General features: G+C 55.3%; 9 protein-coding genes across 9 annotated transcripts; 7 read left to right on the top strand and 2 right to left on the bottom strand.

Annotated features, from left to right (window-relative positions):
* Window positions 1-1,917: 1,917 nt before the first annotated feature.
* Window positions 1,918-3,628, top strand: ACO1O0_002183 (uncharacterized protein; the record flags this gene model as incomplete). The annotated part of the gene is made up of 2 exons (XM_083191660.1): window positions 1,918-2,137; window positions 2,199-3,628. The coding sequence occupies 2 exons, from the start codon at window positions 1,918-1,920 to the stop codon at window positions 3,626-3,628; spliced, it is 1,650 nt and encodes a 549-aa protein (XP_083052874.1).
* Window positions 3,629-3,953: 325 nt separating this feature from the next.
* Window positions 3,954-4,892, top strand: ACO1O0_002184 (ribosomal RNA-processing protein 7-domain-containing protein; the record flags this gene model as incomplete). Its single annotated transcript, XM_083191661.1, has 1 exon — window positions 3,954-4,892. The coding sequence occupies one exon, from the start codon at window positions 3,954-3,956 to the stop codon at window positions 4,890-4,892; it is 939 nt and encodes a 312-aa protein (XP_083052875.1).
* A 1,234-nt stretch (window positions 4,893-6,126) lies between these two features.
* Window positions 6,127-7,113, top strand: PELF1 (polysaccharide lyase family 1 protein; the record flags this gene model as incomplete). Its single annotated transcript, XM_083191662.1, has 1 exon — window positions 6,127-7,113. The coding sequence occupies one exon, from the start codon at window positions 6,127-6,129 to the stop codon at window positions 7,111-7,113; it is 987 nt and encodes a 328-aa protein (XP_083052876.1).
* A 690-nt stretch (window positions 7,114-7,803) lies between these two features.
* ACO1O0_002186 (ADIP-domain containing protein) lies at window positions 7,804-9,684 on the top strand (the record flags this gene model as incomplete). Its single annotated transcript, XM_083191663.1, has 1 exon — window positions 7,804-9,684. One exon carries the CDS (start codon window positions 7,804-7,806, stop codon window positions 9,682-9,684), a length of 1,881 nt encoding a protein of 626 aa, XP_083052877.1.
* Window positions 9,685-10,229: 545 nt separating this feature from the next.
* On the top strand, window positions 10,230-11,634 carry ACO1O0_002187 (integral membrane protein DUF92-domain-containing protein; the record flags this gene model as incomplete). The annotated part of the gene is made up of 3 exons (XM_083191664.1): window positions 10,230-10,556; window positions 10,611-10,692; window positions 10,754-11,634. The coding sequence occupies 3 exons, from the start codon at window positions 10,230-10,232 to the stop codon at window positions 11,632-11,634; spliced, it is 1,290 nt and encodes a 429-aa protein (XP_083052878.1).
* A 3,291-nt stretch (window positions 11,635-14,925) lies between these two features.
* Window positions 14,926-16,501, top strand: GLN1 (glutamate--ammonia ligase; the record flags this gene model as incomplete). Its single annotated transcript, XM_083191665.1, has 3 exons — window positions 14,926-15,024; window positions 15,498-15,832; window positions 15,892-16,501. 3 exons carry the CDS (start codon window positions 14,926-14,928, stop codon window positions 16,499-16,501), a joined length of 1,044 nt encoding a protein of 347 aa, XP_083052879.1.
* Window positions 16,502-18,552: 2,051 nt separating this feature from the next.
* Window positions 18,553-20,931, bottom strand: ACO1O0_002189 (uncharacterized protein; the record flags this gene model as incomplete). The annotated part of the gene is made up of 1 exon (XM_083191666.1): window positions 18,553-20,931. The coding sequence occupies one exon, from the start codon at window positions 20,929-20,931 to the stop codon at window positions 18,553-18,555; it is 2,379 nt and encodes a 792-aa protein (XP_083052880.1).
* A 1,292-nt stretch (window positions 20,932-22,223) lies between these two features.
* ACO1O0_002190 (uncharacterized protein) lies at window positions 22,224-23,733 on the top strand (the record flags this gene model as incomplete). Its single annotated transcript, XM_083191667.1, has 4 exons — window positions 22,224-22,443; window positions 22,516-22,804; window positions 22,858-23,385; window positions 23,442-23,733. 4 exons carry the CDS (start codon window positions 22,224-22,226, stop codon window positions 23,731-23,733), a joined length of 1,329 nt encoding a protein of 442 aa, XP_083052881.1.
* A 660-nt stretch (window positions 23,734-24,393) lies between these two features.
* On the bottom strand, window positions 24,394-25,722 carry ACO1O0_002191 (interferon-related developmental regulator-domain-containing protein; the record flags this gene model as incomplete). The annotated part of the gene is made up of 1 exon (XM_083191668.1): window positions 24,394-25,722. The coding sequence occupies one exon, from the start codon at window positions 25,720-25,722 to the stop codon at window positions 24,394-24,396; it is 1,329 nt and encodes a 442-aa protein (XP_083052882.1).
* Window positions 25,723-26,057: the final 335 nt, after the last annotated feature.

Below are 26,057 nucleotides of genomic sequence, written 5' to 3' on the forward strand. Positions count from 1 at the left end.
CTCTATACAGGAAGTCCTGAACTGTACTTGATGACGAAGTGGACGAAGGGGGAGAAACTGAGCCATTGCACTGTATTGCGTATGACCATTACCTTCGGTACGAATTCAAGGCAGCTTAGCCAATGCACTTATAAGTGACCACAGGGGACAGGAGCCTCAAGATCCAAGGCACTGGGCATGGCCGATTGGGTTCAAGTTAACGCAGCCTCGTTGGAGGTGGCGGGGTGCACTTCTCTAGAGTAAAGCCGTAGGTAGGTAGCATCGTCATCTGCAAACCAGGGTGGGCTTCTGGTCTAGGAGCCGCATGGAGCCGCATTCCTATGCCAATGCGTTGGCATTGGAACACAATGCCCGTCCGAGGAGCGGCCCCCATGTAGTTGGCCGCTCGTGCGTCAGGGAGGTGCCACAAGGCACGATGACGCTTAGGTAGGCAAGCCCATACCACCAGGGGCATGGCATCTCTTCAAAGGTCTTATTGAGTCCCTGAACTTGAGAGATAAGTCACAAGAGACACCAATGTTGTCAGCCGAGCGAGCATGACGCAGGAACAGAGGAGCAGCTCAGGCGGGGCGACGAGGAATGGGGTGATGTACGTAGGTCACTTGGCTAATACTACTCCAGAGTCTTAGACAAGAGGGGTTTGGGGGGGGGCGCCTGCGCAATGAGGCTCCTCGGTCTAATAAGAAGTGTGGTGGGGAGACGCAGATCTGGAGTTCGCGGACAGTGCACCTGTAGGATTGTCCAGGTAGTAAGTACCTACCTCACTGCTCTTTGCCACGATTTATTCCTCCTCATGTTACTGAGGTAAAGTACACAAGGTACCAGGGTAATAATAGGTTGAAACTTATGAGGCTCAACAGCTCTCCAGCAGCCCAGAACTGTGTCACCCCAGCCCCAATACTAACAGCACAGGTCAGCGCTAACCTGGCCACTGACACGATGCGGATGACATCCGTAGACCGTAGAATGCTAGAGCCTAGAAGAGCCTCATTCCCTCATTGACTAGCAGCCTCACTTGTTCCTCGTGTTCCCGTACCACCCCATCCACATCCAGCCTTGTTTATCTCACCGAAAATCGAACAAGGGTAAATCTGCCTCCCACCACCATGCATCAATGCTGCCTGCTTTATGGAGTACTGCCTCCTAGTAATACAGTACATACATAGTGTGCACGTGGCGCTCCTGACCGCCGAACAATTGCCCTTCTTGGGAGCTCAGCATCTCCCAACAAAACACTCATACGATGCTTCCCCTCAACTTGACCTATTCCGATGCTATTACTCCCTAATGGTGGTACTCTCATTGGGAGATACCAACACCCATGCTGCCATCTTCCATGATTTCAATCTGGCAAACTTAAGCCTCATTTTTCAGGGGTTCGCAAGTCCCGCTGAGGCTCTCACAGCCCAATCAATCCCCAAGTCTCCCCCCCCCCCTTTGAAGTGGTTTCTACTCCGTACCCTACCCTGGGTACTTTTCATCCTCCACCTTCCCAAGAGGTTTCCCCCCGCCCACACCAGACAGTCTGTTCAGCCTCATGCTACTTTGTAGCATCCAGGGGCAAAACCATGCTTGGGTGCAGAGGAATACCTGCAACAGATGCAAGCCCATCAGCTATTTTCTCTCCTCCTAGACGAATGGGCCGGGCCTCTATTGATGTACGTCCGTGGCTAGTCAAGTCTCCCAGCATTATACTAGTAGAAGTTTACACTTACACCATAGCTTTAGTCCGTGCTAGTCGCATAGAACACTGTGCGATGATGACCAATGGCATTCCCCGCCCCGAGTTCATTACCTGCTTACCCGGGAGGCCTGGACCGGATCTATCCGTGACAACTTACTCTTGACCATTCGCCGTGCCCCTCTACATTGCGCCCCAACCATTGCGACTCTTACGAGCTTGAGGAATGAGCCAACATGTTGGACTTTGCAGTAGACCCTTTTGCAACGCCCTTTGAGGCCGATACGTTGTTGGAGATCAGGACGTCGGGGATGAAGCTCATGCCCGGACTGACCATCACCTCCGGGATCGATAAGGAGCTATGCGACCGGCCCATGAAGCTAGGGAAACTAGGCCTTGAGGGTGATGAGCACGATCCGACCTTCCACGGTGGTCCGGACAAGGCCATTTTGGGCTGTGAGTGACCCGATATTAGCGCTCGAAGAGGCCACACTCTAACGATCACCGGCTCTAAAAGATTGCTCTGCCCATTACCCAAACTGGCGCTCATCCTACCCCGACCGAGCCGACCAGTTTGTCCCTGGAGGCTTTGGCGAGAACTTTGTCACCGCTCACATGAACGAGCGAAACGTGTGCATCGGCGACATAGTATCGGTCGGACCCGATGTGCTCCTCCAGGTCTCGCTGCCCAGATCGCCGTGCTTCAAGCTCAACCATCGCTTCTCCATCAAGAAATTCGCGCCCCGCACCTACGAGACCAGCCGGACCGGGTGGTACTACCGCGTGATGCGGGAGGGCACCGTCAATGTCGGCGATGAGATCCGGCTGGTGGAGAGGAAATGGCCCAAATGGACGATTGAGAGGGTCCAGGAGTATCTCCATCGCAACAAGAATGACCTGGAGATGAACGAGGAGCTCGCGCAGATTGAGGAGCTCGGGACGGAGGCTAGGGGGCAATTCCAGAGGAGGGTGGCCAAGGCCAAGAGCAAGAAGGAAGCGTCCAAGAAGGAGGCGTGGAAGGACTACAAGGTCATCAGTCGCAAGATGGAGACGCCGCGGGTTGTGTCCTTGGTCCTTGAGGTAGTGGACCCAAACGCAGAGGTGGAATCCATATCGGAAGGTTCCCATGCCAAACTAAAGCTCCCGAACGGATTGGTTAGGTCCTACTCTGTCGTCTCTAGCGGGGATTCGGGGGCGGGCCGTACGTTCGAGCTGGGGGTCGCCCTCGACGAGAGCAGCCGGGGCGGATCGCGATACTTGCATGAGAGTACGCAAGTAGGCGACGTCTTGCAGGTCGGAAATATCACCACTAGCGTCTCTCCGGTGGGATCGGCAAGCATGCACATCTTCATCGCCGGAGGGATCGGCATCACGGCATTCCTTGCCCTGCTCCGGGGTTATTTTGATGTCCACTATGACTTCAGGGTGCACTATGGAGTGAGGTCAGAAGATGAGATTCCCTTCCGTGACCGGCTGACGCCGTTCGGGGATAAAGTTGTCATATACGACAAGTCTAAGGGCGAGCGGATGGACATTGGGCACGTTGTTAAGAATCTCCCCTGGAACAGCCATCTCTACGTCTGCGGTCCGGACCGGATGATGGAGGCAGCGAAGAGCGCGGTAGAAGAGCTTTGTGTCCCCCACAACGAGGTTCATTTCGAGGCGTTTGCAGCAGACATCTCAGGAGACCCGTTCGAGGCCGAGGTTGCCAACAGGGACGGTAAGGTGGTCAAGGTTGGAGAGGACGAGACGCTGCTCGAAGTCCTCAGGCGGGAGTTCGAGGACGTCCCATCGAGCTGCGAGGTCGGAAACTGTGGAACCTGCAAGGTGACGCTCAAGAGTGGACGAGTCGATCACAGAGGGGCGGCGCTCATGGAGGAAGACAAGGAGTTTTCGATGCTGTCTTGTGTCAGCCGAGGTATCGGTAGGATCGCTGTTGAGATCTAGCACGTCATCATCTCCCAGTATTAGAATATATGTTTGTCGTTTCTTGTGGAAAATCACCGTTGCTGAGTGAGTTGAGCACGGTTGAAAATGGAAATTCAGATTGTCCAAATGGATGGGGTTGGGATGGGCGTCACCAGCATCGTGCAATATGGTAATTGATACTGTGCTAATCGATAAGGCGGTACATGGGCAATCGCGGCCAACTTTTTTCTCCCACCTCGAACCGAATCACCGATCATCCCCTCGATATCTTCTAGCACCCTCAGCTTTAGAGAACTGCAACAGCCCCACGGACTGTGCCAGTTTCAAAGCATTCGTCAAAAAGATGTCACCAAAAGAGGCGACTGGCGATCAATTCGCCATTCTGCCAATCCAACTCCCGCCAGTTCCATCCTACCCCGTCACCGCAACCCACGAGATTCGCGTACGACGAAATGCGCCCAGGATTCCCACTGCCAACGATAGTCGGAGCCTGTTCCTCAAGAACATCCCCGCTGATAGCACAGAGCCGCACTTCCGTGCCGTCTTTTCGCATCTTGTCGGCCCGGGGCGTTTCGAATCGGTGCAGTTTGAGGACCAAGCGACGTCGACGCTCGCTCTCGATCCCGCTCGAGCCGTCACCATCAGTGGCTTTGCCAAGAAGAGAAAGAGGGGGGATGTTGAGGATGAGGAGAGGCGGGAAGAGGAGGCGGCTCAGCTGCCGGATATCTGGACGCGGAAGCTGCAGCAGAGCAGCAGCACGGCGATAGTTCTCCTGGCAGACGAGAAGAGCGTCCAGCAAGTACTTAAGGCTATTGCAAAACTCGAAAAGACGAAAAAGTATCCTGTGTGGGGGGAGAATCTGGCGGATCAAGTTGCGCCACTCGGCTCACCATGGATATCGTCCCACCTACAGCTCAGCCGTCCCGACAAGACGGAGGCCAAGAAGGCTGTGCATGCCTTCTTCAACACGTTCAACCGCAAGGAGAAGGAGGCGGCTGAGCTCTCCAAGAGACTGCGCAACGAGCCGGACGAAGATGGCTTTGTGACGGTCACGCGTGGAAGCAGGACAGCGCCGGCCACCCGCAACGAGGCCGAGGAGGCCAAGAGGAAGATGGTGGAGAAGCAGGAAAAGAAGAAGTCGGAGTTGAAGAACTTCTACCGCTTCCAGCTCCGGCAGAAGCGCAAGGAGGAACAGGCCGCTCTTCTCAGGCGGTTTGACGAAGACCGCAAGAAGGTCGATGCCATGCGTGAGAAGCGCGGAAAATTCAAGCCCGAGACCTGAAGGGGCCTGGTCTAGACTGGCCCGACGGACTCCTGTGAGTCTATTCCTTCCCTTTCATGCGCCCTTCTTCTTCCATGATGACGCCGCGGGGCCATCACAGAGCTGGCGCGGGTTGGTGTATCTACTACACTAGCCCGTTGCTGGCTGGTGCTGAAAACAACCGCGCAACTATAATCTTCTCAATTATTTCTGAAAGATGGCACTTGTTTTCTTCCTTGTTGGCACTGAATGTAGTTTGTTGAGCGACGTCTGACTAATGTCATATTAGAGATAGGACCATGTGCACGTAGCCCGTCAAAGGAGTGATCCTGCTGTTGCTGATTCAATGCATTCATTGGAGCGCTTGGGGAGATGTGATATGTCGCTGCCAACTCAGCCGAGCAGTGCGTGGCATGTGTTAACAGCCACCTACCACGTGGTTCCGTCCTGCTCCGAATATGGCAAGATACTCGTGCCTTGGATCTCGACTTCAGGGCCCTTGGCTTCGAGTCCCGCCAATTCCGACCCTTGTTACAGGTTTCACAGACCGTTTCGCAACACACCTGCCACCCTGTTTTTGGGAGTCGCATCCCTTGTTGACCCGACATATCGTGCTGGCCATGCAACCATGTGGCCATCTGCCGGGCCTTTTTCTCTTTTAAGCACATTTGCGGGGAAGTCGAACATACCCCGAGTGGATGAAACGCGGCTGCAACGCCCAAATCCACTGCTTCGTCGAGCGTATTTTTGGGAGCCGCCGCCTGAAACGGGATCACAATTGTAAACAACGGAAGCAGTCGGTCCATTACGGAGTATCAATTCTGCGGCAACTTGCGGCGTTCGCTGGCAAAGCTCCGCTACTAGAAAGGAAACTGGATCGCGCCTCCACGAAGTCTCAAGCAGCACAAATACGAATAGATACGACTATATAATGGAGGTGACTAGGGGCTGGCAATTGAGGCTCGTCTCGTGCTGTATCTAGGAATTTATCTACCCGTCTACAATTGTATCCGTGAAAAATGAGAGGCTGGGTCTTGTCAGCGATTGCCGTGGCTTCCCACGGGATCCACGCCCAAGTTGTTGGGACTCCGTCGGGTTTCGCTACTGGGACAACTGGAGGTGGCAATGCAACCCCTGGGTATCCATCTAGCCTGGATGAGTGAGTGCTACTCTTGTTCAACGACACATCGCGGAGGTCCTGACTTTATTCATTAGGCTGGTGACATGGCTCACGGACGACACTCCTCGGGTCATCATGCTTGACAAGACGTGGGACTTCCACGGCACCGAGGGGACCACCAGCGGGCAGTGCTGCAGCGACCAGAGCACTACCGTCTGCCCCGGCGGAACGTCCAAGGGGCAGCTCTGGATCCAGGACACATGCGACTCGCCAAACACCTGGGTAGACTGCACGTACGACAACGCGCCCCGGTCGCCCATCGACCTCGGTAGCAACAAGAGCATCGTCGGCGTCGGAGACTCGGGCGTCATCTCCGGAAAGGGTCTCCGTATCCGGGGCGGGGCCAGCAATATCATCATCCAGAACATTCACATCACCGGACTTAATCCAGAGTACGTCTGGGGCGGCGACGCCCTCACGCTCGACGGCGCGGACATGGTCTGGATCGACCACAACAAGTTCTCCCTCATCGGGCGGCAGATGATCGTCTCGGGCTGGGGCGCCGGGGGGCACGTCACCATCAGCAATAACGAATTCGACGGCCAGACCGAGTGGTCGGCGGGGTGCAACGGCAAGCACTACTGGACGCTGCTCCTCATCGGTGCGCAGGACTGGTACACCTTCTCGGGCAACTGGGTGCACGACGTGTCCGGACGGGCCCCGCACGTGGGCACCGCCCAGGACAGTGAGATTGTCTTCCACGCCGTGAACAACTACTTTCAGAACGTTGGCGGGCACGCGTTCGACGTCGACACCAACACGTGGCTGGTCCTCGAGGGCAACTACTTCGATGCCGCCGACACGCCCATGACGTCGGGATCTGAGTCGGCCGGCGGCCAGATCTACAATGTCATCTCGGTGGACGATGCCTCCAGTTGCACAGGCCCGCTGGGATATATCTGCGAGTGGAACAGGCTGTCCAGCTCGGGGACGTTGCCTGAGCTCAAGAGCACGGCTGCTCTGGACCGTCTTGGGCAGACTGCGGACCTGCTCGTGGGCCACATTGGGGTGGGCGATGTTCCCGGCTCGGTCATGGACAACGCAGGGGTTGGCCGGATTTGAAGATACATAGTGTAGTATATGAGAGCCAATAGAGGGAATCGAGTACTTGATATGACACGTTTTGTGAGTTGTTAAAGTCATGAAGTGATGCCACTGTTGGTGGATGAGTTCAAATTGGGAGGCGCCTAGGCGTGTACACGCCTAGGGGGCCCCGAGTTCATAGGGGCGCTTAGTCATCTCAATATGCTGGCGTTCCAGGTTGGTGAAGTGGGTGGGGCGCATTGTTTACTTTTCCCCCACATAGCAACCAAAACATGCGCGACTCATTTGCGTTGCTCGTACCATTTGACATACCCAAAGAGCCGACTGCACATTTCTTGTACCGGCCTAGATTGAGGCCCACGACGATGATGATAGTGATACCCTGAAGCATTTCTTGTCTCTTGCTATTGTTCGCGTTATTTCACTATGATCGACACGGAAAACTTGCGTACGGCTTCGCTGTACATCAACAACCAGCTGCTCTCACGCGGGCTCCTCAAAGATGGGCAAAGCATCGATTTTGCCAACCCGGGGAGGGGAGATGGCGATACAGTAGCCACTATGGGCCACATAATGAGCGTTGTGAACGACCTAATACTACGACGCGACGTGAGTTACATCTCGCTCCCTTGTTCGTTTTGGAGTTGTTGCTGACGGGAGACATCGGTTCAGCGCGACGCAGAGCACCGTGAATCGCTGTCAACGACGATGCGTTCCCTTCGAGCGGATAACCTCAAGCTGACACAAGATTTAACACGCCTTACGGAAAAGACCGCCGAGGCCCAGAGGAAACTCGACATCGCCGAGTCGTCCGAGTCGGCCCTCAAAACACAGCTGAAATCGGCCGATGCCGCGGTGCGCGGACTCAAGGACGACCTCGCCCGAACCAAGGCCCTCGTAGCCCAGGCGAGGGCAGCGTGTGCCACCGACGTTCGCCGCCGAGACCGGCAGATCGAGACTCTCAAGAAGCAGCTGGGCGAGGCGGGCCGGGCGCGTGGATCTAGGACGAATTCTGCCATTACCACAATCAATGTTACGGGTGACTTCGGGGTAGAGAAGGGAATTTCTACACGAGGATCTAGCATAGGTACTGAGGACTACTCTCTTCGCAGCGAGACTAACGCCTTCCTCGCGAAACTTGCCCAGGATCTGAGCGAGGAGAACGAAGGGATCCTGAACGCCATGCAGAAGGCTATGGAGCAACTGCGACACATGAGTGGATGGAATAACGACGTCAACAATGATGCTCAGGTGGTCAAGCAGCCGAACTGGCAAGACATGGCCTCTGAGCTGGAGTCGGTCCTGGATCATATGAAGACCATACTGACCAATCCATCATTTGTCCCGATTGAGGAGGTCATGATTCGGGAAGAGGAAATCAACCGCCTGAAAGATGGCTGGGTTAAGATGGAGACCAGGTGGAAGGAGGCAGTCCACCTGATCGATGGGTGGCGAAAGAGGATGGCTGCAAGCGGTAAACCAGTGTGTGACGAGGAGCTGCAGATGGGATTGCGGCTCAGTCCAGTACAGGTCCGGACAGTTGATGAGACGAGGCAAGCTCGCAGGTTCGATCTTTCAGCGGTCGCGGAGGAGGATGACGATGAGGCTGAATCTGCCCAACAATCTCCTTGCCCATCATCCGACCACTCCATTGACCTCGTTCCGGAACAAGCTCCCGATGAGCAGGACCTCCAGGAGTCAAAACAATACGATGGCGGGCTTGATGCTCGGGATGACGAGGAAGGGTATTATGAGGAAGAGGAGGCCGATATAGAGGTGCTGCAGGAGTCAACCGCACCGCCCCGACTAGATCTGTCTCGGGACTCATCACCACTACCAGAGCCACCACAGCTGAGCCCTTTACGCAACTCGGTGTCGGCAGGAAACCGCGGAACTCTTATCGGCGAGAAGCCGAGAAAGAGAGCCGGGGATTTTACCACGATTGTTGAAGAGAACACTGCGGACCTAGTACGGGTGTCACCGCGACGACCATCACCGCGGCGCGCAGGGAGGCCATTATCCGCTACCCCCAACGCGAGGAGAAGCCGTGAAAGGTCTTCGCCAGCGAGAACGTCTCTGGAGGAGGCTCTGTTGTCGCCGCAGCATGGGGACAAGGAGCAGACAGAGAATGGGCCGCCTGAGGAGTACGATTCTGACGAAGACGAGCTTGCATCAGCTCCTCCCCATAAGACACCACGACGTGGATCATCCAAGCTCCCCGTTTCCCGCCATGCAGACGCACAGCAGAGCCCGCTTACCATGGCCACGATAGCAGCCAAGCTTGCGGCCTCGGAACGCGAGGCCGATGCCGCACGCCTACGTGCCAAGCTCAGGGCTTTCCGGGGTGCCAAACGGCCTACCATCGCTCAGCCCGAGAGTACCCCAGCCGACCCGCCTACTGTGGCTACCCAGCAGGACATTCAGGTCGAGGATGTGGATCCTGTGAAGCGTGACCCCGTGGAGGAGCCGCAACAACAGGGCAAGCCGGAGAAGCGTAAACGGGACCGCCGGACGAGCAAGGTGACCTCAAGAAGGCGGAGTACGTTGAGCCCCTGGGAGCTAGATAGTCTGATGTCGGGGAATGTCTAGTGATCCCTTCCTACGGCGACGCATGACGATTTTGCATAAACATAAGGGCGTTGGCGGTTGTTTTTGAGCGCTGTTAAATAATGACTGGGACTTAATTTCCTACTTACCATCCTTGCATTTGCCATATAAATGGGAGTCAAGGCCTCGACAAGTGATACCATAGCGGTTTATGACCGTCATGATCGGATATCCACCCTGGAGCACAGACTTAAAATATCGGCCTACGTAGACGAACTTTAAGAGATGATTGGACAATCTCACTCTTATGCTAGTGATGATAGATCATCGCTGGAGTTGTTACTATCGCTAGTACCAAGCCGTCTATGAGCTGTTGTAGTATACTTGGAGGGAAACATATCGCTGTGGGATTTTGGAAGAAAAGCGTCCGAGTACTGGATACTGCGGTTCATTGCCAAATACCGGCTTGGGAATTTAAAAAGCTCGTAGAATTTGAAGGGGCTGGAGGACGAGACTAGGAAAGATGATGAGAGGTGCCAAGACCCCTAGGTCGGACCTTCCCGAGCCAGATAATCAAGACCCTGCTGATGTCAGCAGAAGGGGTCTCGCTTCCACCTGGCATGAGCTCCATCCCCACATCTCCAGAGCAGCAGCAGCACCCTCTGAGCTCCAGCCTCATCAACAACAGCCCGGCAATCGTGCAGGTGCCGCACTCGGGGTTCGTCGTCATGAAGCTCGTAATCGCAGTCCCGGCGATCTTCGCCATGATCTTTCGTGCGTGGAAGAAGAAGTCCTTGACTGGTGGGGGTCTCTTCGTTGCGACCCTGACTGCGATCGCACACGCCTACCACCCATGGAATTTACCATTTGTGCTGCTATGCGTCTTCTTCCTAGCCGGGACACGTGTCACACATGTAAGTTTGGGTTCCTGGGAATTTTGGTGGGTAGCTGCTAACAGATATCGCCAGATCAAGGAGGATGTCAAGGCCAAGCTGACGGTGGCTTCCAAGGGAAGTTCAGGAGGTGAAGGCCCTCGCAACCACATCCAAGGTAAGGACTCTTACCCTGACTTCTCTTCCGTGAGGACAGAAGAACTTACATTATTGCACAGTTATGGCCAACTCGCTAGTCGCTTCACTCCTCACCATACTCCACGCCAACCAGCTGTACATTCGACGCGCCCGCCTCGCTGAGCCAAACCTCCCTGATTCTGAAGGCACACTCTGCTATTCATGGGGTGGAGATCTCCTTCTTGTGGGAATCATTGCAAACTACGCTGCCGTCGCGGCCGATACATTTAGCTCCGAGCTAGGAATTCTGTCGAAGAGCCAGCCTCGCTTGATTACCTCCTTGACCCTACGCAAGGTACCGCCTGGGACAAACGGTGGAGTTACACTTCTGGGGCTCGGCGCGGGGCTCTTAGGTTCTATGATCATTGTGACGACTGCGGTTCTGTTCCTGCCCATGTGCGACGAGACCACCACGGGACAGCCTGGCGGTGGTGTACCGTGGCTCATGTCGGAGCGCCGGACATTCATGGGCGCCATGGTCATTTGGGGCGCTCTGGGAAGCGTCCTGGACAGCATTCTCGGTGCTCTCTTTCAAAGGTCTGTCAAGGACGTCCGCTCCGGCAAGATCGTGGAGGGTGAGGGTGGTGAGCGTGTTCTGGTCTCTCCAGGGCCTGGAGGGCTCGCAACACGCGCAGAAATCAAGGAGGCTATCACCGGCGGCAAGGGCGGCATGTCCTCGGAGCAGGTGGAGTCGCCTGCTGTAGAAACAGACGAGGGATCCGATGACAAGTACAACCCTATGAACAAACACAGGAAGCCCAGCTTCGGAGACGAGATGCCGACCCGTGTTGTTGAAAGCGGCCGCGACCTGCTGGACAACAACGACGTCAACTTCCTCATGGCTGTGATGATGAGCGTCGGTGCCATGGCAGGAGCGGGCTGGTACTGGGGAGTTCCGATCGAGAAGCTCCTCACACCATGATAGATGGTACCATGTAGAAGTGAAAACAAGGGTACGGATACCAGTTTGATGTAACATTTAACTTAATACCCTGTCGCAATGCGAGCGGGACCTGGAGCAACATTGCAATAATACATAGTACCTAACTGGCCGGCACACACGGAGAGGTAATTGTTATTAGAGTCTAGCCCATTGGAGGCGCTCCCACGGTTGAGATGCTGGGCGGGATGGTGGCTACGTACCCCCACGGGTCGACCCGAAGCTGTACGCCGTGATCCTGGGGGAACGCTGAGACACCGCACCCGATGCTACATTTAAGCAGATGTATGAGCGCATTTAGCAAAGTCTGCTGCAGTATTATTATCTCTCCGCCAAGTAACAAACACAAGAGCGCGCAACTAGGTGTCTTATGCAGTTTTACTATTGCTCAGTAATACTCGTACTCGTAAAGAGAGCCCAGAGACTGTTGACAATGTTCCTTTCCATGCTGTTGCTGGCCTGAGATATCTCAGCTCCACATCTCTTGTACATGCCTCGGAGTGTCAACGCCGAAGCATTCAGCGCCGAAACCTGAGCTCCGGTTCGGAGCCGCCAGTCACGGGGGTGGACCGTGGTCGGGTACGTACTCGACCAGCCGCTACTGTTGCCGCCAGGAATCCGCGGGGCGGAGGGAGCCCGACTAGGTTGGATAAAACAGCTCAGAAGATAAACGCGTCCGACAACGGCGATGGGGGCAGACTGAGCGATTTACGGGGGCGGGAGAATGCAAGATCCCATCAGCAGATTAACCTGGAGAAGTGAAGCGTGAAGCATCAGGCAAAGCCCGGCGGCGGGCAGCGGTCGTTCGACTGGGACAGAACTGCCACGGGCCCTGGCAGCCAAGCACAGGGCGACGGGTGAGAGAACACAATTATGCAGAACATGGGTGCTGGCCAATCACGGGCGGGCGATAAGATGCAAATGAGGCTTTGGGGTGGCGCTCCGCCTCTGGGGCCCTGGGCCCTTGGGAACCACACACAAACAACTTAGGGGCCGGCCAATTTTCGGGTGCAGTAGAAGATCTCAGACCCCCAAGCAAGCCAGAATCGCTGGTTTCAACTGCCTGCTGCCCTTCTCTGCCTAATGGGGTAAGAAGGCACGGGAACAGGAGCAAACGATTTGGTAACAGCAGAGAATAGGCCGGAAGGTCGGGTTTGGGGGTAAGACCTTCAGGTCTCAAAGCAGCCGCTCCACGGGCCACGGCCCACGGGGGTTTCTCCCATCTTTTTCTCGGGGCACCCGATGTATCGGTACCTCCTACACATCTGGCTTCGGCCGGTCGGGAAGAAGCTCGAAAGACGGTGAAATTAATACAGCATCAACGCATGAATTCGATGGACAGCCACACTGCCGACGACAAGCGATGCCTTTTGTTCCACACGTATTACTGCATGTGCATACCCGTACTCCGTACACGAGCGGCTTAGGTATTACATTTCATGTAATAATGCGCGGTCGCGGCCTTGTCGAACGTACAATCAAGGGTCCAACCAGGCGGCTGTTCCGGCGAGAAAGAGAGCTATGCGCCACCCACCACCACCACCACCACTACGAATCAAATTGGTATCAACCCCACGAAATCGCCATGGTCAGCCCACTCTGGAAGCCTGAGCAATGGGCAGCCCGCCACGCACCCGCACCGCATCTCGGACGATCCAAGGCCCTGGTTCGTATGTGTGGTTGGTTGCGTGGGACGAGTGGGCGCAACCTTACTGGGGGGACCTGCGTTCAAACTCAGCAGCAATATCACCGGACTATCACATATTAGCATTTCGTGTGGGGATCGTGTTCGTCGCTTTCATTTGGCCATTTGTTGAGGTCTTTTGGGAAGCGGCGAATTGTCATGGACTGTCTAACAGAAATGTCTGTATTAGCATGTTCCAGGTTCCAGGGTTCGGGTCTTGACGGGCTCAACGAGCGAGTGGTGAAGAGCCAAGGCTGGGAGCGGCAGCCCGAAGTTCAGGACGACACCCCACCCTCCAGGGGATCCTTTTTTTTCCCAGTGCCTGCAGCGCTGTGAATTACCTTACCCCGCCATCATTTTGGGGTTTGATATCGATGACTGTGATTTCCTTCACATAGACCGAGGGGTAGATCCCGATGACGGCATTGCCACAGAGAGAGGCAGGCCACGGTCGTTGGTATCACCGGTACGTCGCCATGACCTTTGGATCAACTGCCAACGTCTCCAAGGATGCCATCTACGGTAATCAGTAAACCTCAAGTTGCCGATGCTGTTTACGGTTCGTCGGCAGCCAACCGGAGGTCGCATTCATTGGACCGTAGCATCGTCCTGCACCGTTCAAGCCGCTCCTATTCTGGGAGCGGCAGTGTCGACGGGGATACGAACGCTGGGCCACGAGGCACGTCGGGGCCTGTGCGCCCAACGGCATTGCCGTATAGTAATAGGCTATTACGAATATTACGGTCATCTGGGGGAACGGAAGACACAGCCAAGCGGCTTGGGGATGGTGCCCAGAGAGGCAGACGGCACATCAGTCATTTTGCGAGTCATCATGTCCTCGTTGACTGGCTGTCGGCAGGGGACGACGGGGCACACCGGGTCGAACAAGGCAAAAGGGCTTGTACTCGGTACACCCGCGCTGAGTCCGTTTGCCGCGTCGCGCCAGAAAAATCTAGATTAGACTTGAATCGAATCGGGAGGCCCAGAGGGCAGAGCCAATGGGCGGCGAATGAGCCTGTTAATCATGACATGAATCGATGAGATGTAGAAGGCCCTGCCATGCGCACAGCACCCCACCGTCGCCAGCCGACAGCCAGTGGGCGACCCCTGCATGTCCCTTATCTCTCGGTGGGCTGGGCGACATGCCACATGCGAGCGGAAAGGGCTCCATCGCGGGCAACGACGACCCTCTTGCTGCTTCGACCTAAACTGATAAATAAAACCCTCATCCGCTCTTGAAACCTAGTCTGCGTTTTTGTTGGAAAATCGTTCCTTCATTATTCCCACTCACGTCCTCCCCGTGATACCCAGCTTTGTCTGTTCTTTACCTCGTTTTGGCTTCAGCCTCTTCAACCTCTCACACCGAGCCCATCTCCCCCAATCACCCCCAACCAAACCGCAGCCATGGTGAGTTGTCGCAGCCGCACAACGGTGACCACACCGACGGTCCGCTAACCCGCGCCCCTCTCATAGGCCAACCGTGACGCTTTCGTCTCCAACCCGGCGACTGTAAGACCACCCTCACCTTGAGCCCTCGTGGGCAGTTGGGAACAACAGTTTTTTTTTTTCTTCTTGGCTGACACGATGCGATGCAGCTGGACAAGTACCTGAAGCTCGACCAGAAGGGCAAGATCATGGCCGAGTACGTCTGGATCGACGCCATCGGTGAGACCCGTTCCAAGTCCAGGGTGAGTGCGAATTCCCTTGTCCCGCCGAAAGCAACACCGCCTTTCGACTTCTTTGCCTCTTCGTCATCTTTTTCCTCCCTCTCGCTCGATTCGGTGTGGCCGGTCCGACTTCTTCCGTCATCGGTGGCGATGCTGGTGGCGCAGGCATGGCGCAGACCCAGGGGGGCCTGGTGCTGGTCGGTGGCGGCTGGCGCAGCGTCACCTAGTGGTTGGCGTCTCTGGGGCCAAACTATGCTGAATCTGCCACTCGCATCGTCACCGAAGTCGCCAACAGTGCCTCTGCAAATGGCCCCGGTGACTCCACTGCGGGGTTCATCCACCAATCGCAGCGCGGGGCTCCAGGAGCCCTCGGCTTTGGCGGTCGGCGGTTCACCGAGAGTCACACCCACTCACCTCAGCGAGAGTGAGGAATGAGATGAAGATACCGCTATGAGATGATACGCACGCAAGGACAATTTTCTGACAGCTAGCAGACCCTTGATGCCCAGGAGTGGAAGCCTGAGGACCTCCCCATCTGGAACTTCGACGGTTCCTCCACCGACCAGGCCCCTGGTGACAACTCCGACGTCTACCTCCGCCCTTGCGCCGTCTTCCCTGACCCCTTCCGCGGCTCGCCCAACATCATCGTCCTGGCCGAGTGCTGGAACGCCGACGGCACCCCCAACAAGTACAACTTCCGCTATGAGTGCGCCAAGGTCATGGAGGCCTACGCCGACCACGAGCCCTGGTTCGGTCTTGAGCAGGAGTACACTCTCCTCGATCTCGACAACCGCCCCTTCGGCTGGCCCTCGGGTGGTTTCCCTGCTCCGTATGTTGCCCTGCATCTTCTTCGCCCTTTATATACGACCCTCGCTAACAAGCTCACAGTCAGGGCCCTTACTACTGCGGTGTCGGTGCCGGCAAGGTCGTCCAGCGCGACATTGTCGAGGCCCACTACAAGGCTTGCCTGTACGCCGGCGTGAACATCTCTGGCACCAACGCCGAGGTCATGCCCGCTCAGTGGGAGTTCCAGGTCGGCCCCTGCCTCGGTATCGAGATGGGTGACCACCTCTGGATCTCCCGCTTCTTCCTTGCCCGCATTGCCGAGGACTTCGGCGCCAAGGTGTCGTGGCACCCCAAGCCCATCCCCGGCGACTGGAACGGTGCCGGTCTGCACTCCAACTTCTCCACCAAGGAGATGCGCGCCGAGGGTGGCATGGCCCACATCGAAGCCGCCCTCAAGAAGCTCGAGCCCCACCACATCGAGTGCATCAAGGAGTACGGTGACGACAACGAGCTCCGTCTCACCGGCCGCCACGAGACCGGCTCCATTGAGAAGTTCACCTACGGTGTCGCCAACCGTGGCTGCTCCATCCGCATCCCCCGCGAGACCGCCTCCAAGGGCTACGGCTACTTCGAGGATCGCCGTCCCGCCTCCAACGCCGACCCTTACCGTGTCAGCCGCGTGCTGATGACCTCCATCTTTGGCAAGCTGTAAAGCGAACCAAAAATATCAAAGCGACTTGACCTTTCCCCCTGAAAGCGCTTAATAGTAGATGGCAGCGGGGGGAAAGAGCTTGAGCACGTACTATTCTTCTGGGTTCTTTGTTGGGAGTCGAAAGACAAACACTCTGGGTTAACGGCGCGGGGTTTATTTGGGATGTGTTTCTCTTTGTTTTGCCTATAGATATAGCATGGCTTTGCACGATTGAATTCGACGATGAAGGCATCATGATCATGCCGCGAATATAACAAATTCACTTCAATATGTCCATACCGGATGACGTCTGGTGTGCTCTCACTCTCTTTCATGCTTATGATGTTATCCGCATTGATCATTTATGCCACCGACCTACCTGAGCGTAGACTACTATTATAACTGTAAAGAAGATGGTCCAGGCCGGAGGCTGGGCTGTAAGTCTGCATTCTAGGTTCTTTATCCCGTCACAACAATGTCTCGCAGGCGTGCATAATCGTCCTGCGTGTCTCACAACAGCGCCGTCACGGAATACCATGAGTACCTCGTGAAGTCATCCCCCTAGCATGACGGCCTCCCGTCGCCGCGTTTCGAGTGTGGTAACGAGGATTCCGTGGCTTGAATCCTAGCAACGCCCACTCTTCCAACTGCAACCGTTCCCTTGGGGGCCCCTCAAAACGTCATTGTCGGCTGGGGAAACATGTCGTTGCATTCTGGAGTGACACCTTCCCCCATGCATGGCCCTCCCTCCCTTATATACATGCCTGAGACGAGCATCGGCTTCGAAGACCAAATCCCCCTCGTCCCCCGTGCAGAACTTCTCTGACGGGGACCTGGACCTTATCAGCTCGTATACTTGTAATACCTGGGATACTTTTACGCTTCGATAATTCTCCTTGACATGTTTTGTGAGCGCGACGACCCCCGACTTGTTCGACCTCCAAGCGACCAGCTCATTCTGGCCTAGCGTCACAGCCATCTCTCGTGAGACTGCGGGGTCTGATACCCACCAGATAGATGATCCAGATCGCGACTCTATTACGGAGTACTACTCGTACAGCTACTATGTACAACAACGGTTTCCTAAACGGGCAAACGGGGGCCACCGTCCAACTTCTGGCCTGCCGCTGCCCATATGAGCCTCCCGCGCGGAGGGCATCAAGTTATCAAGTTTCAGGGCAGCCCTTCCACTCGATTATGTCGTCATGGTTGTAGCGGGTGGCAATGGACCTGCATCTGCGGTGTGGCATGGATGGTCCGGGGCAGGCATCTGCCAGGCCAGTCGACACGGTTCCTGCCCCTCAGCTGAGGCACCCTTTCAAACCCCTGTCCTTTTTATAGAGGCCACAGAGGCCCATCGCACGCATGCTTGGGATACTGTATTCGGAGTCCTGGGCCTAGCCCCCTCATTTGTAGACGGCATGTTCCCGAGGTCGATCGCGTTCGAGATATGCACCGCCGACCCGTCGCTGGCCCAACGGCCTGACGTGGGCCCGAGTGCTGACCTGGTCTTTGCGCTCTTCGCGACATGGATCCTTTGATTGCCTACGGCCTCATGCACGGCGCTCATATGGTAGGGCAGGTACGCGGATTACCTACTACTAGTAGCTGGAGCTGAGGTTGTGGGGAAGACGTGGTGTGTACTGACCCGTCAGGTCGCTCAGCCAAGGCGCCTTCGCACTTCGTCACCGAATCCATTTCTCGACATCTCATGGTAATACATACATATCCGTACATACATACAAACGGCCGTGTCTGTATTACTACGCTGCTAATTATAGTTTTCAACGCTGCCCCCGTAAGATAAGATAATGGAATGGTCGAAAATAGAACATTAGATGATGGTACAAATTGCTATAATCAATCCGTCCTGGTTATACAATTTTCGATGCGACAACGCCGTAAATCCGAATCGAAAATAAGAATAGATGAGAAAAGAAGAAAAGAACCGGCCACAATTGTGTCAAAGCCGTGGATCTTGACGTCGGAGAGATCGTACCTCCGGTTGGTGACCGGGCTGATTGATGTCGAGCTTCATCGTGAGGGTGGTTAAAATCATCCTTGATTGATCTTCACAGGACCATGTTCATGTCCGGCCATAGGGCAGCGGGTGGAACCGCTGTCTCTTGTTTAATGCTCGGCGCGGCCCAGTCCCATTGTACCTCTCCCATGTCGGTGTTTGGGTGTGTAAGCGGCGCCATCTGCCCCAGCCATGAGTGTTGTAGTTCCACCATTCCAGAGATGCTCAGCTCTTCACGGGAACACACGCCCAGAGCGTTGATATCCATTGAGGTGTACGCTGGCCCCTGTGTTGCGGCTGTGTTGGCAACGTGTGTTTTGGTGCTCTGCCAACCCTCCTTGGGCACGTTGCCGTCAGCGATGAAGGCGTTGTTGTCGGCGAGCATTTTCGAGGACGCGGGATTCGCCTTGTCTGACGCAATAGATGGACCTTGTCCGTCCATCCTGGGCGTGGTAGCTGTTGACAGGTCATCGGTGCTAGCGGAGGATAGTGTTGATGATTCGGATTCGCCGCTAGAGCTGCTGCTCGGGCGTGATGCCCTGGACAAGGGCATTTCGCGCATCGATATCCGGAGCTGCTTGCGGATCGTCCGGAGACCGCTGGATTGGTTGAGGAATTCGCTCTTGCTCGTAATATAAAGGCGCCTCGCCACGGTCTGCAAGGTCTGCGTGTAGATTTCGATAGAAGGGAATTCGTTGACAATACCGCTGGGCTGTCTCTTCCCACGTATGGCTCGTAGAGCTCGCGAGCAGGTATCAAGAGCTAGACCGAATATTGCCGGAAGAAAAGACCGTATTGATGGCTTCATGTTCAAGGCATCCCCAGGCTGGATCGATACGACGTCAAAGATCTGTAGAATCTCTTCCATACTGTAGCACAGTCGCCCAACGATATCCGTCCTGGCCACTTCCTGGCCATTGAGAGCTGGGAAGAGAAGTTGGATCGCGAGAGCGTGGTAGGCTGTAAGGGCGAAGGCGGTAGACATCATACTTGTTCGCTCCTTGTTCAAATCGTGCGCGGTCTCCACCAAGAACTGGCTTGTGCCATAACACCGCTGCATGGGATCCAGGGACACAAGCCCCTCCTGCTGGGAGTGGAAGCCACAGGCGTGCGCAGCAGAGATGGCAATGTGCGCCAGGGGCCACATCTCTCGAACTGCAAGCTTCTGGTTTTGAAGTGTGTTGAGATTTTCCGAGACGAGGTCGAGCTGAATGGTGGCCGAAGCATCATCGGTTGGAGGAACCAAAACAAGGGCGATCACCATGGGGGATGGTGAAGAGAAGTAGCTCCGTCCCGTCTGCATGTATACCCAGAGGATGAGGGAGTAAGTCGCCCAGTATAGACAGTCAATGAGCTCCTTCTCGACATCATAGACATCAATGCCATTGATGCGACTCGAGAGTTGGACTCCATCAGTGGCCAGCACCTGACGCTTAAGATCGGTGGCCAAGCGACCGGCGAGCTGAATATATGTCATGGCCCTTCGAAACTGGGATTGAGTCATGGCGTTCCATCCCAGCAATGTGAGGACTTGAACCGTCGAGATGATATCATATATGCGCGTTGAAACTCCACTGTAGACGACAGTGCCCGAATCGGTTACGACGCCAGTATTTTGGGTCATCTGGAGTGGACGGTGACGGAGCTTCGACTGCGCGTGCTGGAGAAGTGCCCTTCCCCGAGTATTGGCAGAGGCCCCCCCAATGGTGAAGTTGGCCTCGGCCATGATGACGGCCAGGAGGGCCTCATCGTGGGTGCCCTCCCTCAGCTCCCTCAGTAGCAAGGTCTTAGACACAACGGATGACAGCGGATGAGAAGAATACCACACGTCAATCAGCTGGGTCTGCTGGCGTTGACCATACTCGGTGACAGGGTTTGTCGCGGATGGCGGAGTACTGTCAAACATGGTTGGCGTGTTGTCACTTTCCATGCCAGACAGGAAGAAGGTAGCGCCTCCTTCCTCGACGTGTGAGCAGCCCAGCAACCCATGCTGAGTTGCCGATAGACCAATCAGGTCTAGTGTGAGGAGGGAGAGAATGCTGGAGAACTCGGCAGGCCTTTCCCCCAGTCGCTGGTGGTGAGGCGATTGGGAAGATGTTTTACCCGCAGAGTATTCGCAGAACGACCTTTCGAGGACAGTGGCGACGTTCTCTATGTCTTCCGAGAGACAGGGTTCTTCCGCCAGGGGATTCATGGCAACGGAGCTATCCTTGGCAGACGCGAGGGGGAGGAGGGTAGCATGGCGGAGACTGATGGAGTTGGGGCGAGTAGAGTCTGTGCTGCCCCGGGTCTTGGGACGAGGAGGCTCAAAGTCGTAGATGCAGTCGGCCCCTTGTCTGCGGCAAGCCTTACAGATGGTGTCGTTGGAGCATCTGATCTTTCTGGCGCGGCAAAAGGCACAAGAGCGCCTGAGGCGGTGCTTTGTGGCCATGGTCGTATGCTTTGCTCATATATGAAGCTGTGGTATGGAATGCTGAAGAAACGGGGATGAAGCAGGGGGGTTGTGAAGGTGAACAGAAGATCGAGATCCAAAAGGGGTCCGACTCGGGGAAATGCAAGATATAAAGACCCTGAATTCAGGGTCTTGGGCTCTTGACGTGTTTGGAGAAATGGGAGCAATGAGGTGTCGCCCGTAGGATCGATCCCAGACCCCGACTCACATAGTAAGTACGGATACTAGGATGCATGATCAAGCCACGCTTCGGCCGTGGGGCCAGGCGCTGCAGGAAAACCGGCGACGGAGGACCCTGTTCTGCTTGTGCTCGCAGCCATTAGTTCATCCGTCTGCGTGTAAGAAGAGGCCATTGGGATGGCGATTTGGTCTGCGGGGTGTGCGTGTGGTGTGTGTGGTGTGTGCGTGATATGTCTGATGTGTCGGCAACCTGACAAGGGTGTGGGAGACGGGTCATGCATACTGCACACCATCAGGGATCGCGTAGGATTGGGGATACAGCCTGTGATGTAATCTTGGCGGCGGACTTGGTACTGCTCAACGTTTTGGGACTTACCGTCAGGCACTCACTACACGTTCTTGGCCACCGTTTATTTCGGCCAAGACTTCACAAGGCGTACAGCCTGGGTACTATGTAGTAAAAGACGTCCGTCTTCAGATTTGTCGGCACTGGTCGCAAAGGCCGCGCAGGAATGCGGGAGTTGGGCAGAGGCGAGTCGAGACGACCTCCAGTTGAGATTGGAGAGCCATGGAACTACTAGTAGATATAGCTTGGCCAAGCCACGGACAAGATGGCTAGAGGACGAGGGAGGACTCTGCGAGGAACGTCACAGCCTGGAACATGATCTCAAGACTCCCAGAAATCACCGGGATTTCTCGACTTCGTACAAGGCCTACCCAGTCTCAGCCATCAAATACCTGTTCAGCCGGGGCTTTCGACCATGGCGGTGCGCTTGACCATCTGGTCGCCAGCTGAAGCGCAGTTGGCCGGGGCCGGATTCACAGGACCTCCCTAACTTGCGGGGAGACGGCCACTATCACTTGCACAGGAGCAAGCTCAAGAAGCCTCGAGTTTTGTTTGTGTTGCTAATGGAATTTCTCCGGTTGCTAAGGCATGTCTGCCAGCTGGCGGGCAGCTGTCTGAACCTACCTCGTGCCTTGAACTCTCACCACCTTTCCCCTCTCTCTTCTTTTCATAATTCACCTCCAATATTCACTCTCAACCCTCGGAACAGTCTCCATAACACTCGAGCTTTGAGGATACCCTCAACATGAAGCCCGAGACTGTGAGGATCCAGTTCCACAATCTCACCCATACGGAGATCGCCACGCCTTCGACTCCAGATACCATCCCCGATGTCAATGGCACCTTTCACCCCTTGGCCCGCCAGTATTGCCATACCGGAGACGAAAATGTGCGCGTTACGGATCGCGGCTGGCCTGCGTGGCTCGCTGTTGTAGGGGGGTTCATCAACTTTTGGGCAGGCTTCGGTAAGTTACTATTAACCGGTACTCTTTCTCTTTTGGGAAGTATTACCAAAAGAGGCTCACGTGAAGTGATAGGCATCCTCAACTCCTGGGGCACCTTCCAGGCCAAATATCCCCACGAGCCGTGGGGCGACGAAACCAGCCTCTCGGACATTAGCTGGATCGGAAGTGTGCAGCCCGGACTTCTCTTTTGCCTGGGTGGCCTCGCTGGCTTCGCATCGGACAAGATCAGCGCTGGCATTCTCATCTTCATCGGCGCCGGAATCTATCTCGCGTCTTACTTGCTGGTCGCCGAGTATGGACACTCATTTGCCGTTTTTCTGGGCCTCCAAGGATTCTTGTTTGGTCTTTCAAACACTCTTCTGTATGTGTTACCTCTGGCCTTTTTCTTTCCAAATTGTGCTAACTCGGGATCAGGTACTATCCCGCCGTCAGTGTTATCTCCGACTGGTTTGATCGCAGACGGGGACTTGCTCTTGGACTCATAGCCTCTGGGTCCTCGGTCGGTGGCATCTTTTGGCCTATTGTCATTGACAAGTTAGACCAAGTCTTTGGCATGAAACGTGCTCTCCAGGGTGTTGGCCTCATCCCCCTGGTACCTCTCCTCATCTCCTCTTTTCTCGTCACGGAGCGGGCAGGCCACGCCAAGATTACTTTTCGAGGGGTTCTCCACGGTAAACCTTTTGGCACAAGCCCTTCTCTCGGTAGTAAGGAGAGCGGCAGCCTCATCACGAGCCTCAAGACTACCACACACCCAACCTTCCTCGGCCTCAGCGCTGCCTTTTTCTTCATCTACGGCGGTTACCTGGTCCCATTCAACTACATACCCCTATTTGCAGAATTCAATGGGCAGGGGAGCATGGGAAATAACCTCCTCGCAATCTGCTACTCCGGCTCCGTTGTGGGACGCATTGGAACGGGCGCGCTCGCCGACCGCTTTGGGAGGTAAACTACAACCCGGCAATCTTTTACACGAACCTAGGTTAACTATCTCTCTACAGCTTCAACATTCTCTGCATCATGGCACTTCTTACAGGCACATCGGTTCTTTGCTGGACCGTAATGAGGACTCTTCCCGCCATGATCGCCTTCGCTGTCCTGTACGGCCTCTTCTCCGGCGGCCTCATGCCGCTCGGCTCGGCCTGTATTGCCAGAATCACGCCCCCCAACGAAATGGAACATATTGGCTTCCGAATCGGCTTCATGATGATGGTGTGCTCCGTGAGCGTCTTTGGCGGCGGTCCCCTCAGCGGCTTCTTGCTGGAGAGCCAGGACGATGAAATGCAGGGCTAGTTGGTCGCATTTCTGTTCTCGGGCTTGTTGACTATTATGGGCGGGTTCCTGATTCTCGCCGTCATTGTCGTACGGATTTTCCGCGTACCTGGAGCTGGCTTCGCATTTTGAACGCATCTCCCCCCGTGGACTGACGACATTGGGTAACCTAGTTACTTTCCGCATGGGGCATTCTGGCTGAAGCCGCCTTGGCCTGCTTTCAGCAGGAACAAAGATGAAGACATAAACAAACCAAATATGCAGCCGCGAACTGGAAAAGAAATTTTGTTCTCTGACTGGGGGGCGTTTTGAAGGGACGATGAACAGGAGTTTCGAGATTTGGTTGACCTAGTAGCGGACATATGGGCGGACGGGGAAATGATAAAGGGTGCGGAAAGTTGTTTATTTACGAAGTGTTTAGGTAGGTAGACATACCACAACAAGTAATGCACTCATTTGATTGTAATCGCAGCTGTAATTTCTTCTATGGCGCCTCTCCTCTCCCTCTTGGTCGTCGTATATCCCAACCCCTTTGGCCATGTTTGAACACTAGTCCCGCGGCAATGTTACGAAGTCTAATACCCATCCAGCAATAATATCCTAGCACAGAAAATCCAGCCTAACCCCGTATTCCTTCTTCTGAAGAAGCTGGATGTTGTTCGACAATAATCTTGAGAACGGTCAAAAGTAGGATGCATGAACAGGGCCCCCTCCAGTTTTCGAATCAGTCTTCAACACAAACTGCCAATCCAGACCCTCAAGGCACTGTATCACCATGGGAGTCTCGTTGTCGATGTGGCGCTCCAGTCCGGTTCCAAAGATGTTACGAAGCATGGTAATACGATGATAATGATGCCATGACTCGACGTAGGCGCTATATCCCAGCGAGGAAGAGCCACCCCCCTTGCGTAGCCTATAGCGGTAGCCGACTTCGCGGTCATTAAAATCCTTCGCGGTCGAGTAGTAGGGCCCGACCCCGTTTTCGAGAGAGCTAACAACACTTCGCAGACCGTCCCGGAGATCGCGGCGGTCCTTCCGGGACATTGACTTGGAGGATTCCTTGCTCAGGTCCTGGATACGGGTGGCCACTCTTGCAGGGTCGTAGGGCAGCTCAAAAGGCTCACCTTCTTCCTCCTCATGGGCACGGGAAGCTTCGAAAATGTAAGCGATGCATTCAGCGGCAGCTGTCTGAGTCTCGGCATCTGTACTATCGAGTTTCTCGACAAAGGCATCCATGGCATAGTCTGCCTGATGCCAGATACTCTTCACATGGGTCGCCGCGTATGCCCAGCACTCAAATAGGGCTACTGTCACTCCATCCTTTTTGATGGCGTTGACACTTTCTCCGTTGCTCTGTATGGCTTCAACGAGGAAATCCAAATAATCAAAGATATCTTCCTCACCGCCGCCATAGTGGACGATAGTAAGAGTGAGGGCATATAGAGCGCGGATTTGGCAATCCTCGTTATCGTCGTCGGTAAGGATTTGCTTCAAGGAGGCGCGTGATGCCTCGGCGTTGTTTAGATCCTCGATGCATATAGTGAGAGAATAAGCCTCGATGCTCAAAGACCGTTCTCTCGTCGAGACACCTCGGCTGGCGCCGCGAATGAACGCCCCGATAAGCTCTCCGGTATCGACATTGTCCAGCTCGTTGCCGTAGCGATTTCGCAGCATTTTAATGTAATGGTCGATAAGGAGCTCACGGGTCTCATTATGGTGATTCTTGCGGTCCTGGAGTTCGGATATGAGCTTCTTGGGATCAAAGGCTGGTAGTTCTCGGTCATCTGGCGTCCCCGGCCCCCCAAAGAAGTCCTCATCAGCTACCGGTGGCGTCTCAGGGGGTGTCGCCTCAGACTCTGAGCGAGATGCCACATCGTCCTGGTAGAAAACCTTATGAAGAATGTCGGAGCCGCCGGGGGAAGCCGTGCCGGATGCGCGACCGGACTTTCGGGCCTTTCTGGACACAGTCTTGCCCTCGCCCTTGAGGGCTTTCACTCGCATCTGACTCATGGCAAGTAGATTTTCAGGAAGGGGAAGCGTAAGAGGGTGCAACCCAGTCTGACGAGGTCGGTTGGGCTTGTCTCACGAGGCAGATAACGCAGCCTGACGAGAGGGTGAGGGGAACGAGGTGGTGTTTTAGCGGGTGTGGAAGAGGCTCTCGGTACGAATCGCTCCTCCCTTAGCTTTAGTAGACGAAGGGCTTGATACCGATGCTAGGTGGTTGGTGATGGGTACAGCGACGTGTAAGTTCTCAGTTGTAGGCCTGGCTCCATTAGGGCGTCGAACACGTAGCTAGCAGCGAAAGCGGGGAAGGTCGACGTCTTGATACCAGCCGTCGACGTGCG

Source organism: Amphichorda felina (assembly GCF_050947745.1).
Source record: "Amphichorda felina strain 45539 chromosome Unknown scaffold_2, whole genome shotgun sequence".
In the NCBI taxonomy this organism is placed as follows: Eukaryota; Fungi; Ascomycota; class Sordariomycetes; order Hypocreales; family Bionectriaceae; genus Amphichorda; species Amphichorda felina.